The 16,440-nt window shown below is 42.4% G+C and overlaps 1 protein-coding gene across 3 annotated transcripts in view; it reads right to left on the bottom strand.

Moving 5' to 3' along the window:
• BAIAP2L1 (BAR/IMD domain containing adaptor protein 2 like 1) overlaps window positions 1–16,440 on the bottom strand; it is an 88,083-nt gene that overhangs the window by 54,298 nt on the left and 17,345 nt on the right. For 2 of the 3 annotated variants that reach the window (XM_061210324.1, XM_061210321.1), the window contains exons 2-3: window positions 10,413–10,488; window positions 5,600–5,686 (exon numbers count right to left, since the gene is read on the bottom strand). In XM_061210324.1, coding sequence (XP_061066307.1) covers window positions 5,600–5,686; window positions 10,413–10,488 — 163 coding nt within the window. The remainder of the gene's footprint in view (window positions 1–5,599; window positions 5,687–10,412; window positions 10,489–16,440) is intronic. The other variant, XM_061210322.1, reaches the window with a different exon arrangement.

The raw sequence follows: 16,440 nt of genomic DNA, 5'->3' as shown, positions 1-16,440 counted from the left end.
GTGGTGTTGCTGCAAGGACTGCAAATAGAGCACACAGACAGCAAAGTGTGTAGGTGTGTTGCCTCCCTGTTTCCCAGTGACAAACCCATGTGATGTGTTACAAATATGAATAATTGAAAGAGGAAGTGCAGCAAAGACATTAAAAGTGGTAACAATGACTGTAAATGGAGTTACAGAAGGAATACCTGCCTGTGGGAACGTCAACACTGCTACTGTTTGAGAGCCCCTGGATGTACAGCCACAAGAATGGAGTGAAGCCCAGAATCATCAACATAATTGAGGAAAGCGGTTGTGGTGAAAAGGATGAAGGTGTTTCAGAGAAAGTGATACCAGCCAAAAAAACTTCACATTAAAGGAACTCTCAAGGCTGTCTCACAACACTGAAATCACCGAGGATAAAATGCCAGAAGCTGATCCAAGCTTAGAAAGGAGCATGACAATTTGCAAAAGCATATTGTATCTTAAGTTATACAAGAAGGCGACAAGAGTTGTTGAAACGACTCGAGTTTTTTACAAATAAATAAAAATGCTTTAACTATCAGTGTTTCTAATGCTTTAAAGTACTGTGTACTAAATAAATATCAGTTTTATTTTTTCCATTTCCTTACACATTTATAACTGAAAGTGAGAGAGTTTTTAATGTTTCTGACAAACATTTTTAAAGGTCACAGGATAATCATAATTTTCCCCATTGATTATTAAGATGGCTTTGCATGGTTTTAACTTGTATGGTCATCTTTGTGTTCCTACCTGTATTTAAAATTGATGAGTTAAATGTATCATTTCAGAAATTAGAAAAAGAACAGCAGAATAATCCCAAAGATAGTACAAGGAAGAAAACAAGGGTAAGAGTAGAGATTAATGAAATAGAAAATGAAGATACAATGGAGAGAACTGAAATAATTTGTTCTTGAATAATCAAACAAAAACGTATATTCTTACAAACACATCACCTACTTTATGGAAGAGAATAATGTCAATGAAAAAAATTGGTACTGATTTTTGAGTTCTCAAATACTTGTGAACATATGAAGCGGCAACAGAGAGGCATCTTTCTGGTCTGTGAAACTTTAGAAAACACAAGGCACATTATCTCATTTCATCTTCAAACAACCCAGAACGTGTTGCTGTCCTCTCCCTTAGTCCTGCCAACCACTCATAAGGTGACGTGTTGCCCAGGGTGGTGTAAGTTGACAGCGGCACTGTGACAACACAAGCTTTCCTGAGCATCTCTCAGGTGTTGGGCAGTCTCAGGGGAAAATAAGATCTGGCCTGGCCTCCCCATCCTGGGTCACAGGATCGTTCCCAAGCAGCACCAATGCCGCCTACCATCCTCTCGCGGAGGTCACGACCTCCACAGCACTTGCTCTGCCTTGCTTGGCTGCAGAGCACATGGCTAAGGACACAGGACCCAATGTGGTTGCCCATGGAGGTTATCTCACCGCCATGCAGAAGGCTGTGACTGCCAAGTTTACCCTTATGGTCTACCAGCCTCCCCAGGGAAATGCGGGGTGGGTGAGCATCCACCCTGCAGACCTCGGAGGAAACATCTATCCACGAGGCTCCTGAGGATGAGATGAGGCAACATACGAAGGACCCGGCACACAGCACGCACTTAATGAGACCTGAGTTTCTATGTGAAGCACAGCTGTACAAAAGTCAAGCAATACGTGTAAGGAGGCATACATATGTAAGTAAAACTTCTGTTAGTTCCATCTTCCTCAACCCTGTAACACCTGGTGTTTATGGTCAGGACCCTAGTGAAGCCACCATTTCCGAGGGGGCCAGTGAGCTCCAATCACCACACCTGCCAGCCCCTCCCCAGTCTTCGGCTGCTCTGACACCAACGATTCCCTCTCATCTCCTTCTTGAAAAGGTCCCCGTTGTGGGGTTCCCGTTTTCTTCCTCTTCAGCAACCCGTGATTGGCTGCCTCTTTCCTTTCCCTTCGCCTCAGTGAAGTGCAGTAAGTGCAGAGGTGAAGAGCTCAGATCCTCAGGTCGGACCACCTGCTACTGTGTGACCCAGGCACACACTTCACCTCTGGGTCTTAAGTGGAAAACGGAGACAGCGGAAGTGCCTGCACCCAGCTCTGTGCAGGACGGCTCTGAGGACTAAATGAGATGCTGAACTAAAGGCCCTGTCGGGCACTGGGTCCTGTGCCCGAGGAGAGCAAGCACTCAATGTTGGCTCTTAGGCACAAACTCACTGGAAAAAAAGGCTGGAAAGAAATATGGCAGTGATGAAAGAGGCTGTGAGACCGTGCAGGTACGTCGGCAGAGAGGAAGATGAGAGGAGGAAAGAAAGGAGAGAGAAACGGAGGCAGGGAAGATGCCCCAAGAGTTCGTGATGAAAAGATACCCAAAGGCTTGAGAAGAAAAGCAAAAGGACAGAAAAACAAAAACTACCCCACATCCCTAATTCATCTTCTGTGCTTGGGAGTCCCACTTCCCAAATAGGAATAGACTGGGAAGGATGGCTGTGGTCTACTGGAGAAACAACAATCATAAATAGAGTGTGAAGTACACACATGATAGTAAAACCACACAACCCACGTGGGAGAAAAACACTATCCCAATCAGAGACACAAGCAAAACTCAGCAGCACTTTGCAGCCCACGGCACAGCTAAAGCAGTAACATGTGTGTAAGTCCTTTCCTTTCACTGAAAGCCGTTGAAACAAGACCTTTGATAACCAGAGCTGCCTGACTGGTGGCACCATCGGGTGTCCTCCTAACAGCTGTGCCCTCTCCCCCTCGATGTATCCCTTGGCCAACCATGCCTGGGAAACTTCTCTTGCTGCTGGGTCATGGGCGTGTGATCCAAATCAGGCCAAAGGGAACAAGAGGGTGTGTGCTGGGGCTCCTGGGAAAAGATTTCCTCCTCTGTAAAGGGTGCTCCTTCCTGCTTTTGGACATAGTGGGAAGAGGGAGGATGTGATGCCTGAGACTAGCAATGGCAGGGCAGCCATCTTGGTACCATGAGGAGCTGGGCTTTAGGATGAGAAGAAAGAGAGAAAGTCCCAGAGTCCTTAGTAATGATTAACCAAGAACCCCTTGTTCCTGGCCTTCTTATGTGGGATAATAAACATCCTTATTGCTTACACCACTGTTAGTTGGGTATTTTGTTACTCGTGGGCAAAAGCATCTTAAATGATTCACACAGCACTGGGTGAGCTGATGCCGAAAGAGGGATATCAAAATGAAAATACCCATAGCTACAAGTCAGAAATGGTACTGCTGCAGCTCTGTGCTACTAACAGAGGCCGACCCAGAAGACGAAAAGTAAAAGGCCAATCAACACCCCCCCACACACACCTCTTCTTTCCTCTAAAGTGAGAAGAGACTGAAATGCTTAGCTTTGCCACCCTGATTTACATTAATAATGTATTTGGCCAAGTTTTCCAAGTTGAATCCTCACTACAAATTTCTATGAATTAAGTAAATATTTTTACCCAGAGGGTATTTTCCTCCCAAAGCAAAAATTTTAAACGGAAAATTGTATAACTATAGGAGTTTTTTTTGCGGGGGGTGGGGCGTGGGAAAAGAAAGACTTTTCAGAGATAATACTCTTCAGGAATGAAAATTTTGAAATGATTCATAATCTTCACATATGTAATACCCCTTCAGTTTTTAACAAATGGAATTTATAACATAAGTTTCATAATAAAGTATGAAGACCGACACCAAAAAGTCAGTAACTAGATCAGAAAATCTTCTTGAAAAACAAGAAAGGTACAATCAACTTTAGGTCTCTCTATTTTTTCTATGAATTGTCCAGTGCTCTTCCATACAGGAATTTAAACAGATACAGGGTAGTATTTTAGTCTAAACTTTAACAACAAAATAAAAAACTAAGCAAATCAAAAGAAGTAAATGTTAGGCCCCCAAAAGCAACTCCTACTAGGATTGCACTTTATCATGGAATGGCTGCAAGTGAGTAGGAAATTAACTACATGATAGAGTGAATATAAGCAAAAGGACAACTTGAAACAAAAATGGCAGCAAGTAATTTCCATTCCCTCTGAATGAAATACAAACACATGAAAGAAACTGCACCATTGCAACATATTTTCCTTATTGAAACCGAAATTTTAAGCTCGTGTTTATAACAACACGGTTGCTGTGGAAACAGCTGATTCAACATTATAAACTCACAGCTGAATCAAATAAGGTGTGGAACAGAAGCCTTATTTAAACAGTGGCAAGAACCATAAAACATTAAAAAGGCAAACTGAATGAGGGTGAGTCAAAGCGCCATATGTTTTAACGTAAGGGTCATAGTTTTTTTTCCCCTGATGCCTGACACAAATAGGATGTTTCTTCTTAATTTAGTTCTATTTTTGGAACCCTATAATCACCCCAATCAGCCCTCAAATGTCCTAAATTTTACTATCTGCTTCTGTCTACATAACACAGTGTGTATTTTATTAAATTGATCCACTTTGGACAGAGTTACTATAGTTCAGACCTTGCCAGAACAACAGAATACAAGTCAGGGCTTTGAAAATTTTCTACACGTAACTGATTCTATTCAGTATCGCAGTACTGACTTATTCATCACCCAGCATCACTTCAGGCTTAGCTTTTGCCTACAGGTTTCAAGACTATGAACTCTTCCGGTACAAAAGCTGTCAGAGAATGTTAACGAGCGCCCAGATCCACTGCAAGCGCAGCAGCCCAGCCCCCAACCCCAGAACCATCATCACACCTTGAATTTGTTCCTTGGCTTTTATGGGTCAGTTAGGAGTTTTCCAAGCAATCCTGAAAACCCTCAAGACACTTAACATACGAATGGTGTGAATTATTTGAACCTTAAACATATGCTCCTTTGCCCCTCTGCTTCCCTTTCTACTTTTTAATTGCAGAGGAACACACCTTTCTTTAAACACACACTTTACCAATCCTCTACTCTGGTTTTCTGAACCTTTCAAATTCTAACAAACATTTTAAACTCTGAAATGTTACCCTCTGTCAAGTAAAACATATTTAACAAGTTATTAAAATGATGGTTATGTGCGGGGCTATTAAAAAAAAAAAATCCACCTTTCCCCGCTTCGGAGATGGTACAGTGAACCGGCTCTGTAAATAGAAGCCTTGGTGCTGCCGAGGGTGCGGCTGCCCTCGCCCTCCGCGTGGGCACAGGGGATCGATTCATACCAGCAAAACCGGAAAAATCACAACCGAGAGCAACTGTGGAAACAGCGACGGCCAAGAGCAGAAGGTAAAAGGGCTGGACCCTCTGCAAGGTGAGCCACAGGAGATGCTCTGCCAGAGGCCGGAGGCTGCGTGCACATCCCCTTCAGCTAAAAATGTGGGTCAAGGCTCCCCCGGCTTCACGCTTCAGGGATCAGCAGGGAACTAGGGCCCAAACCTCAGAGGCAGAAGCCTAGTTCCTAGTGGCCTGCCCTTAACTAAGCCTCCACTTTGGACAGACCACGGAGGAGTCAATCACTGCAGAGGTGAACAAACCGGAGTGCTGGGCTAGCCCTCTTTTGCTTTCTGGATTTGGGCCACTTCGTATGTTCTCATCAGGGCTCACAGGAGGAAGGCTCCGGAACCGCGCTCAAGTTGGGTTTATATGTAATGGACGGTCAGCTCACCCAGCTCTGTCGACACAGGGGACCCGGTGGCAATCTCACCGATCTTGGCCACTCCATCGTAGTAGGCTTTTCCCGCCAGAATCATAGCTAGACAGGGAAGGTGACACACACAATCATCACTTACACACGGAAAGGAGGAAACGACACAGAGGTTTTCTTCCAAACACCCCGGAGTCCCTCGCGGCTGAGGCAAGTGTGGCTCTCAGGGGGCAGGACTTGAGCGTGAGAGCTGTGCCGGGGGCAGAGGTCCCTCCACTGCACTCCTGCAGGCCCCCCACCCACCGGAAAGCCCTCACGGGATCCTCGCCTCCGACCAGCCCTGGGGAACCTTCAGCAGCGGCAGAGGCCGGGGGTCCGGAGAAGGTTCTGCCTGCTCCTGATGCCAGCTCCAGAGGGGATATGTTCCTAACACGGAACTGGGGCTGGAACACACCCACTGCAGCAAGCTGGTCACTCTACAGCAACACAGGTCTGCAATACTGTTAGCTAGAGGGGCTTGTGTGGGCTGGCCTAGGCACCTGGGCCTTCTATGGCATTTTTACTTTTTCTATTGAAAAAGATATTCTGAGACACAAGCAACTACCATACTTGTTGCCAGGAGAAAAATCTATGAAATCTGAAATATATTATTATTTCAAAAAAAAATGAAATTACCTGAAAAATAACTGAATGCTCTGCTTTTCTTTCCGCTCCTTTTTGGCAGAGACAGGAAAACTCTTACTGCTATACAAGCTGGATTCTAATGATCTTAAAAATCACATTTCTCCTTTCAAACTGATTCTGAAAACTACATTATAAGGTACAGAAATCTGCTTTTGATTTGTTTTTCTTTCCTTTTTTTTCCCTTTCCTTTTTCTTTTTTTGGGGGGTGCGGGTAGGTTGTAGGTGGGAGCCAGGAGCAAGACAAATCTGGGTTTGAATTCTACTGTTACTTCCAACAACATGACCTTCTTGGGCAAGTTAGTTATCCTTTTTGAAACAAAGGATTTGAATCTATAAAATGCCCTAACAGTGTGAGTATTGGACAAACTAATGGAAGCTGCTAATACCCATTCCTTCTGTCACTTTACACAGGCTGGGTTTCAGGAGACTGAAGGTGTACAACAAGCAAGCTTTTCAATAAGATCTAGCCTATTTAGTGTGACTTTGGAGAAAATATTTTATCTTGCTCAAAGGCTAGCTTCATACACAGACATCACTTTGCCCGGTAGCTTTGGAGACCACAGGATTTGGGAGATAAAAGAGCCCTAAGCAACCCCTCTCAGGTTCCTTTCCTCTCACTGAGAAGAAAACCTGAGGCCACACCAGTTTATAATGGGTATTGTTTTTAAAAGATGGATTTTAAAAGGTATTTCAAGTTTTAAAAAGGTGGGGGAGGAGGTCACAGAATGAATTAATGCCCAAGTCCCGCTGAAGATACTGCAGGCCAAAAGAAGTAGTATTTTCATGGCAAATTAATCTATTTTTGCATGTCTTGTAGAATTAAAAAAATTATGAAAGTTACAGCTTTTACTACATATATATACAAGTTCAGGAAATCTAATGCTCTACTCTACTATTATTTCATAAGACTAAGGATAACCGTAAAGCGTAATTATAAAAAAGAGCAATAACAAATAGCATTTATGTAAACTTTCCAAATCATTACTTCAATTAATCTACCAGACTACATTAAGACATAGGGTGGTGATGTTATCACCCCGTTTCACGAAGTGGAGCAGAGAAGAGATATTCTGGGACATGCCCAAGGTCAATGGCGAAGCAGAGGCAGTGCACACAACCCCGGCAGTTCTAAATCATGGTGCTTTTTGACTCTTTGGTCTCAGCTAGCACTGAAAAAGAGATGACTCCACCGAAAAACAAGGTTTATAGCCAGTAAACTGTCAAGTTAATATATGTAATATTTTAGTGGGAAGATTTAAAATTGCAAGGTGCTGATAAGCTGAAAAGCAAATTAACGGGGGAGAATGGTAATACAGGATTACACAACACTTAAATAAAATTTTTGGTTTGCACCCACACATTGAAATTTTTTCATTAACTGTTGACTTATGTTTAAAACTATTTAACCTTCTTAGTCTAGTAAAATATCCTGCTTTTATGATAAAGCTGCATTAACTTAAAAATTATAATTTATCCAGAAAAAAGAATAAACTAATATTTTCATAATTCTGTCCCCTTTTAATGTGGATACATTAGAGATTTTCTACCACTTACTGTTTAAGGAATGAAGCTTATTAATTTTTAGTGGTTGATCAACTACTTCATCAATCTAAACTACACATTTCTACCAGAAAAACTTCCCTTAAAATATCAATATGATTTCACTAGGTTACAGCTCTGCTCAAAAGCCTTCAATGGCCTCCCACTGGCCACAGGGTAAGCCTGTCACACTCCACGGAGTTCATCGTAGATTTTTACAGTCATGGCCTTCAATGAGTCACACCTCCCGGAATTCCCAGCTGGTGTAGTTGTCTAGGACGCTGATAGGCTGTTTGGTCATGTGACTTGCTTTGGCCAATGGGGTACGAGCAGGCATAACTCCCACGGGGCTTGTACTCTTGGGACAGCCAGCTATGCCTGAGAGAGGACGTGAGCTCAGCCCCACTGCACTGCAACTGCAGAGTCCCAGGTGTACAGACAACTGCACTGCCTTTACAGGACGACTGAAAATAATGAACTATTGTTGTCTTAAGCCACCAAGCTTAGAGGCAGTTTGTTATGCGGCAATAGGTAACAGATGCTGTATCCAAATGCATTCATAGTAGGACCTTATTCCACCTTATGTTTTACTGTTCCCTCACAGCTTCTCACCCATGCTAGTGTGGACCCCAGGCCTCGGCTTGGATGATGTCTTTTCTGCCTGAAGCACTAGTAAGCAGCGTCTGCCTACTGAAACCTAACGTCTGTCAGCTGGCTCAGCTCCTACACGGCCTCCTGCCTGCTCCATACTCCACCGGCCTCCTGCTCAAACTCCTGTACAAGATGCTGCTCGTCCTATGCTCTTCATCAGCTGTGCTGCTGCCCTGGGCTATAATCTAACTGTTGACTGCACATTTGGCATCCTCGACTGTACTACAGCTTCTTACCAACGACTTTACACATTTTATTGAAGTTTCTCAATGGCTTCAGCCAAAAACAGATGGCCTGCAGAAATCCTGGAACACCTTATGAAATGCAGAATAGGCCCCAGGAGGTGTTAAAGTGGTAGAGGCTGCTGGGGAGAAGCCTTGTTAGCAGGAGGCTAAGCTGTGGGCTCTTCACTGCGTCACCTTGTAAAACTCTGCCTCAGAGAGGCAGCTCATGCTAGAAAGAAAAAAATCACTGCAGGTCAGAGTGATTTCCTTCCCGGGGATGGATAAAGCGATGACTTTGTGGTCTTGTGACTAGATAATCATCAGGAGAGAGTCAGCTTCCAAAACAAGGCTCCAGTTCTTTGAAGGAGGGAGGGGGCACCCATAGAAGTCACTGGTACTGCTAGAGGGAGAGGGAGGGAAATCCCAGGCCTGTTGCATTTCCTGACACTGAACACGTCTGGCCAAGAGCACAGAGATCAAGAAGGAAGTCAATAAGCAGTTTACTTTTGCAGTGACTGAAACGATAGCTCGTCTGTAATCCAAAGTCCCGAGTCTCGCCAGTACCTCCCCTTTCCCGGAGCAGGCTCACACTGAGGGTGTGAGGGCGCAGGTTTACTTTCAAAACATCATCAGGGAGCAGCCAAAGGTGGGGTATTGTGAAAGAGAGAAAGAAGAGGGGAAAAGAAGACACAAAGCTTGGTCTGAAGCCTTCTTCAAATCTCAAACCGCTGGAAACTAAATTTTCTACTAATGTTACGTGCTGGTCTTAGTGAACCAGGGTAGATGCTAAAACTGGGATCTGAATATTTTGGGCGTGACACTTGCTACATACAGAGAATTGTCCTGACCATGCTAGAATTTGGTGATTGTTAGCATCTTGAGTTTTCAAGGTGATCACTGATAAGGGACTTCCCTGACGGTCCAGTGGTTAAGACTTCACCTTCCAATGCAGGGGGTGTGGGTTTGATCCCTGGTTGGGGAGCTAAGATCCCACATGCCTCGGGGCCAGAAAACCAAAACATAAAACAGATGCAATACAGTAACAAATTCAATAAAGACTTTAAAAAAATGGTCCACATCAAGGTGATCACTGATAACGTTCCCCTTTTGGGAGGGGAATATATGTGTAGATGCACATTGGCTTCCTCAGATGAAATCTGTTCAAACCAGCAAACAACTCTGGTTCACAGAGAGACAAAAGCCAATGCCTGAGTTCATTTTAAATTAAGCACTCATTTTGAAATGAGAATCTAAGTTCAACCTTTAATTTAGATGTCTTTCCATTCAGGCTAAACATTTTATTTCTCATGTTACTATCAAAAGTGATACACCCAAAGACAAGAAATTCTTCTACATAAATAAAAAGGAGAATAATTCCTATGCTTCAGGATCTTAAAATTTTAAGTACACTTTTTATATATGTTATTAGTTTACAAAGAATTTGGTGTAAAAAGTAGAAAACATGTTTATGTCAATGATATAAAAGATTAAGCAGTGTCAAAAAGCAAAATCTGATATTTAAGATATGTCACTTTTGGTAGCCTATTATTCAACTTACTCATTTCAAGTATACTAATATCCTATCATTGCAAAGTTCTACAGATTAATTGTAAACAGTTGCTACCAATTTAAAGATATTTTTAAAATTCAGTAGCATTTAAAAATAATTAAGTAAAATATTTAATGAATGGCTTTCATATGCACTCTATATTTATAAATTTAGAAAACAGACTTACCATTAACAGCTTTTTCATAATTTTTTCCTAGGTTTATTAAATTTCGTAGCCCAGGATTGAACTGTTCCATAACATTCTGACAAACAAACAAAAAAACCAAATTAATAAAATAAGCGAACAGCAGACCAAGTAATCTCTAGATGGTGTCACTGCATAGCCTAGGATCCCCACGTGTGCCTGATGGTACCGTCCACAAAGTCATGATTTGAAAGGAGTGAAGAGCACTTCCATCCTAACTGATGGAGTGGCGAGGTGCATGTGACCCTGGCAGTTCCCTGCCTGCCCAGGAGCTGCCTAGAATTTACTGTAAATGAAGCAGGTAGCAGACATTCCATCTCTACAAAGCACACCCTGTGGGGGCCATGAGTCCAGAAGCTGATGCTCCCTTTTGGGTTTAGGTAAGTTAATGGCTGTCATGATAGTGCTAAGAAACAGGGGCGCATGATAGGAACTTAATTATATGGGCAGTGTTTTGGCTATCAGTAGAACAGGAATTTCCAAGAGATGTTGTTTTTGCTCTGCCTAATTACTGGGGAAGGGATGGGGGTGGGTGTTGCTGACGGCCCTAAGACATAGGCCAGCCTAGAACTTTCTTTCTAGGTGGTCACTGGCATTTTTTTCCTAGCCATCAGTTCATTCATTATTCATGGAGTGTGCGGTAGGTCCTGTGCTCACAGCAGTGGAGGGGGAGACGTGGTTTCCCATTATGGACTTCATGATGCTCTATCTCTGCAGATGTCATGGTTTTCATTTTTAAAAGTGTCATTTCTATATCACTAGAAGGTCATAAACATAGAGAGAAGTGCTATGACAAGTATAAAACAGGCGACTATTTAGAACATTGGCCTAAATTTAAAATGCTACCCTAAATCTGAAGTACAGACAAGAAATCATTCCTATGGGTCTCTGGCTTCTTGACCCAGAACACATGGTGACAGTATATCTGTCCCACCTACAAACCATAAGCTTCACAATATGAATCATTCCAGATAGACCAGCCAAATCCCTTTACCCCCCTCCCAAAATGTGTACCTTGTTTGTAGAGGACCAAGCAACAAAAAGAATAAAAAACCACACAACATCCAAAGGGGCAGATACTTGACACATTATTCTTCGGGATAAAAAGGTTCTCCATTACGAGTTAGTAGAGAAAGACTATAATAACTTTATTAGACAGTATAAAGGCTTATCGTGAAAAAGAACCCCTGCCCCAACCCTTCCCCACCCCTGGCCTTACACCCACATAACAGCTTCCTTGCAAGTGCTCTTTTGTATTTGCTGCCATAGTTTTGATGACTATTCTTGACTTCTCAATTTTGGACAGTAACTGCTGGCTTTCTGCTACAGTAGACAACCCTACTTTCCCTTTCCCAGTCTTTCCAATATAATTAAATAACAGTTTCCTGGGAAATCAACAGTCAAGGTTTATTATGACTCTGTAAATACTGGTCACTACAATGCAAGGAATGTACAAGAATTATGCTTCCTTTCTTGATATACTCTTGTTTCTCCTGGGATTAATAATTGTCTCATTCCCACCCCCGCCTTAGATTTTTCTATGTATCTACCTTAAATGTTTCCACACACTCCATCGGATCTCATAGGAGCCTATCACTGTTTTTCAAATGTACAAAGCTGTCAGCTAATCTTCCATTCCATTTTTTTCCCCAGAACTTCCTCCAAGGACTCTCCGTCCTCTTACTCAGTCTGGCCTGACTGTTCCTGCCACACTGTTGCCCTTGCATGTCCCTTTCTGGTCCCCTGTGTGACAGTCTCATTAGCTGGATTCCACATCTTCCTCCTTCTTCATTTATTGCTATCTGCTGGAGATCATTCTCCAAGAGTGATCTAAGAAATGACGCAGGAGGTAAATTTGAGTCCCCACATGTCTGAAATTATCTTTACTTTGCCATTTAACTGGTATTTCGCTGGGCTGTGTATTACAGGTTGAAAGTGGTTTTCCCTCAGGATTTTAAAGATATTGCTCCAGTCTTCAATATCCAGTTTTGCTATTGAGAAGTCGGCTGTCACTTGTATATGACTTTTTTTTTTTTGGTGGGGGGCAGGTGGTGGGAGGGGGCTTATTTCTGGAACCCTTCTCTTTATTCCTGTGCTCTGAAACTACCCAATGGTCTGTCTCAGTGTGGATACTTTTTTCATTTATTTTACTGGGCACTCAACAGACCCTACCCATAGAGAAAATTATGTCCTTCAGGTCCAAAAAGTGTTCCTGTTTTGATTCTTGCCTCTTCATTCTCTGGAACTCTGAGGAGGATTTTATATGACCTGGATTTATTCTCTAATCATCTTACCCTTTTTCTCTGATTTTCCACTTTTTGTTCTATCTCTGACAGATATCCTCAACTGTACATTCTAACTCCTCTTACGTTTTTCAAACTTTTGCTATCATATTTTTAATTTAGGCTCTTTCAGGTTTTTTTGGTTATTCCTTTTTAAAAGCATCCTGTTGTTTTATGGATGCAGTATCATCTCTTATCTGAATAAACTGTAATTTGGGGGATATTTTCTGCCAGTTCCCCATATTGTCTGGTTATTTCTTCTCATTGTTTGGTATCCAACTGTCTTTTGTGTTGGAGGCTTTCCCCAAATGTCTGGTGATCCTTGACTGTCAGTCTGTACTTAGGAGTAAAGCCCTAAATGCTGGCTGGAAGTGTGTGCGCGTGCATACAGGGTGGCTACTGACCAGTAGGCTTCATTCAGAGTGACTGGACAGCAAGTCAGCCGTAAAGAAACTGGCCAAGTGACGGTAACCAGGGGCCACTGGGTCTCTCCAGAGAAGTTTCTAATTTCCTATCACTGGGCAGGGGAAGGGGCAATCACCAGGTAGTCAGCTTTCCCAGGTCTGGAAGGGGGTTGGGAATCCCAGAGGTTTCCTGGCTGATTTTTCCTGAATTCCAGTACCTCAGCTGGTGTTTCCAAGTCAAGAGTGCCTCTGATTCAACACATCCTGAGACTGAATCTGAAGGCTGCCACGCCGAGGGAGCAGCTGTAATAGTGGTGGCTGGGGCAGGAAAGGGGACCTGGCAGTTTAACCACCTGTGTAACTCCTATCCTAGCCCTGCGTGTCCCCTCCATCCCTACCTTCTGTGGGGCCTGTTCCCCAGCCTTTGGGGTTCTCTGGGGTGAAGGGCTCAGCTCTCACTGGTACTCCTCTCTGCAGGTTCTTTCGGTTCTCTTAAGGCAGTTACCACACCTCCGTCCATTTCTAACAACCCAAATTTCTTTAGACCTTTTGTCAACTGATACTTCCTTTTTTAGGTCTCTACACTATGGATTTACAGGCGTTTTCTTTAAGTTCCTTTGCCATCATTTTAATGTATTCTCAAAAGGAAGAGAAGAAAAAAACTTGAGGTCAATAGGCCACGCTTAACTGGAAGTCCACTCAGCTTGTTTTCCTGGAGCCAGTCAGCTGTTTGAGCCTCATTCACAACCAGTAGCCATGAAGCTCCAGAGCCGATGCTGACCCCTCACCAGTCCCTCTGCAAGATGGTCAGCCTCAGTACCTGATCACGGGGACCTGTCGCCACAGCTGCTATTTCTATCATCTTTCCTCAAGTTCTTTGTTTTGTTTTTAAGCTTTTAATTTTGAAATAGTTTAAGAGTCACAAGAAGTTATAAAAACTGTACAAAGAGTTCCCATGTATGCTTCCTCCAATCGTAACTTATATGGCCATAGTACATCATCAAAACCAGGAAACTGGGGCTTCCCTGGTGGCGCAGTGGTTGAGAATCTGCCTGCCAATGCAGGGGACATGGGTTCGAGCCCTGGTCCGGGAGGATCCCACATGCCGCGGAGCAACTAGGCCCGTGAGCCACAATTACTGAGCCTGCGCGTCTGGAGCCTGCGCTCCGCAACAAGAGAGGCCGCGATAATGAGAGGCCCGCGCACCGCAATGAAGAGTGGCCCCCACTTGCCGCAACTAGAGAAAGCCCTCGCACAGAAACGAAGACCCAACACAGCCATAAATAAATAAATAAATAAACCCAAAGTTTAAAAAAAATAAAAATAAAAAAAAAGAAACCAGGAAACCAACATTGGTACAACACTATTAAACTATAGACCTTTGGATTTGGATTTACCAGTTTTCATGTCTCTAATCTGCGGGGTGTGTGCCTTGTTTCTATGAAATTTTATCACACGTATAGATTTGTATAACAGTCACCACAGTTATTATACAGAACTGTTCCATTAGCACAAAGATCTCCCTGATGCCACCCCTTTACAGCCACACCCTCCCCACCAATCCTAAGCCCTGGCAACCGCTGATCTCAGTCACAATAGTTCTGTCATTGTGAGGATGTAATATAAGTGGGCCACAGTATGTGACCTTTTGAGATTTACTTTTTCACTCAGCACAATGCCTTAAGAACCATCCCAGTTGCTGGGTGTATCAAGTTTGTTCCCTTTCTTTGCTATCAGTGGTCCAGAGAATGAATGTATCACAGTTTATCCATTTAACTGTTGACCATTTGGGTTGTTTCCAGTTTTTGGCAATTACAAATAAACCTGATATGGACAATCATGTACAGGTTTTTGTGTGAACATGAGTGTTCATATCTCTAGAATAAACACCTGGGAGTTCAACTGCTGCGTCACATGGTAGGTATATGTTTAACTTCGTAAGAAACTGCCAAACTGTTTTCCAGAGTTGGCTGTACTATTTTACGTTCTCATCGGCAATGTATGAGATTTCAGTAATTTTAAAAATCTAATGACTTCATTAGAAAATGGTTGCTTTCTAATAAAAAGATAAAACTATTTTTCAAATACCTCATCTACAATCCTTATAATAATCTTACAACACCAAGTCTGGATGGTAAGAATATAAGTTCTAATAAAAAGATAAAACTATTTTTAAAACATCATTTAAAATTCTTAAAATAATCTCACGTGGCTGAGTCTAGATGGTAATATGTATAAGGAAATCAATACAGAGCAAGGTCCGTCCTCTAGCAGATAAGCAGTTATAAAAAGAAGCTAAGATCTGTGTTTTTTCTTAAGATTATTCTTTGTTCAGCATATTCAAATAATGGGAAAGTATAATTTGATTTCTTGATATAATTCTTAAAATGTTTACATATAACTCCTATCTTAAAATTTCAAAAACAATGAAATAATGAGAACTTCCAAGTTAATACCAAGCATAAACCACTATCCAAATGATTCAACAGGAAAAAAGTTCAACTAAGACATGAGACTACAATCAGCTTCAGAGAAAATATAAGAATTTTTAAGCTTGGAAGTTCAACATACACTTCAATTCTTTATTTTAGGTTTAGCTACAGAAATGTTTCCCCTGGAAATTCTGGCCTCTCTGAACAGTGGAAAATCCATTTCTACACTGGCTGTTGGCCATTAATCTAGTTATTTTAGCTGAAGTACATGTATTTTTAAACCCAGGAACAAAAAAGCAGTGCGGCTGTCATATTCCACAATCCATAAAATTTTTACAGTGGATGTCCTTGTGAATTGGATGGGTCCTACATTTTGGAGGGAGGGCAGCAGTTGGGTCAAAGGTCATGCTGTGTCAAGGCTTGTCAAGACCTGAATTGTTTATAGAGCCTCAAATTTAGAGAGAATCACCAGCAGTAATGAACAAATCCATTTTAAGTTTGGTGCTAGGAATAAAAGGTTTAAGATTCCAAGTACAAAAACAAAATAAATTATAAAAGGCATTATCGGGCCAAGAAGCACTATTTTGGTACCATCTATAACAAAAGCTTAGTGTGTATCCCAACAGTTACTGCTTGGCAAGGAGGATAATGTGGCAAACCAGTTTGAACCAGAATGAGTTTCATCTTCATTCAGGGAAGAATATGGACCATCTAGGCTAAAATAAGATGACTGGCAACATCACTGTTGTACCTGTGCTGTGTCTCATAATGAGGAGGGTTGGTCCTGTCACAAGAGCTCCACGGCACTGGAGAAATCAGTGCTTAGCTATTTCCAAACCTGCTGAGGAAGAGGCCACTCGGACCCTACAGGCACTTTCCACCAGATTTCTAG

This window comes from Eubalaena glacialis, chromosome 13 (assembly GCF_028564815.1).
Source record: "Eubalaena glacialis isolate mEubGla1 chromosome 13, mEubGla1.1.hap2.+ XY, whole genome shotgun sequence".
In the NCBI taxonomy this organism is placed as follows: Eukaryota; Metazoa; Chordata; class Mammalia; order Artiodactyla; family Balaenidae; genus Eubalaena; species Eubalaena glacialis.
The sequence above is the reverse complement of the archived record's forward strand: the minus strand, read 5'-3'. Positions and strand labels throughout refer to the sequence as shown.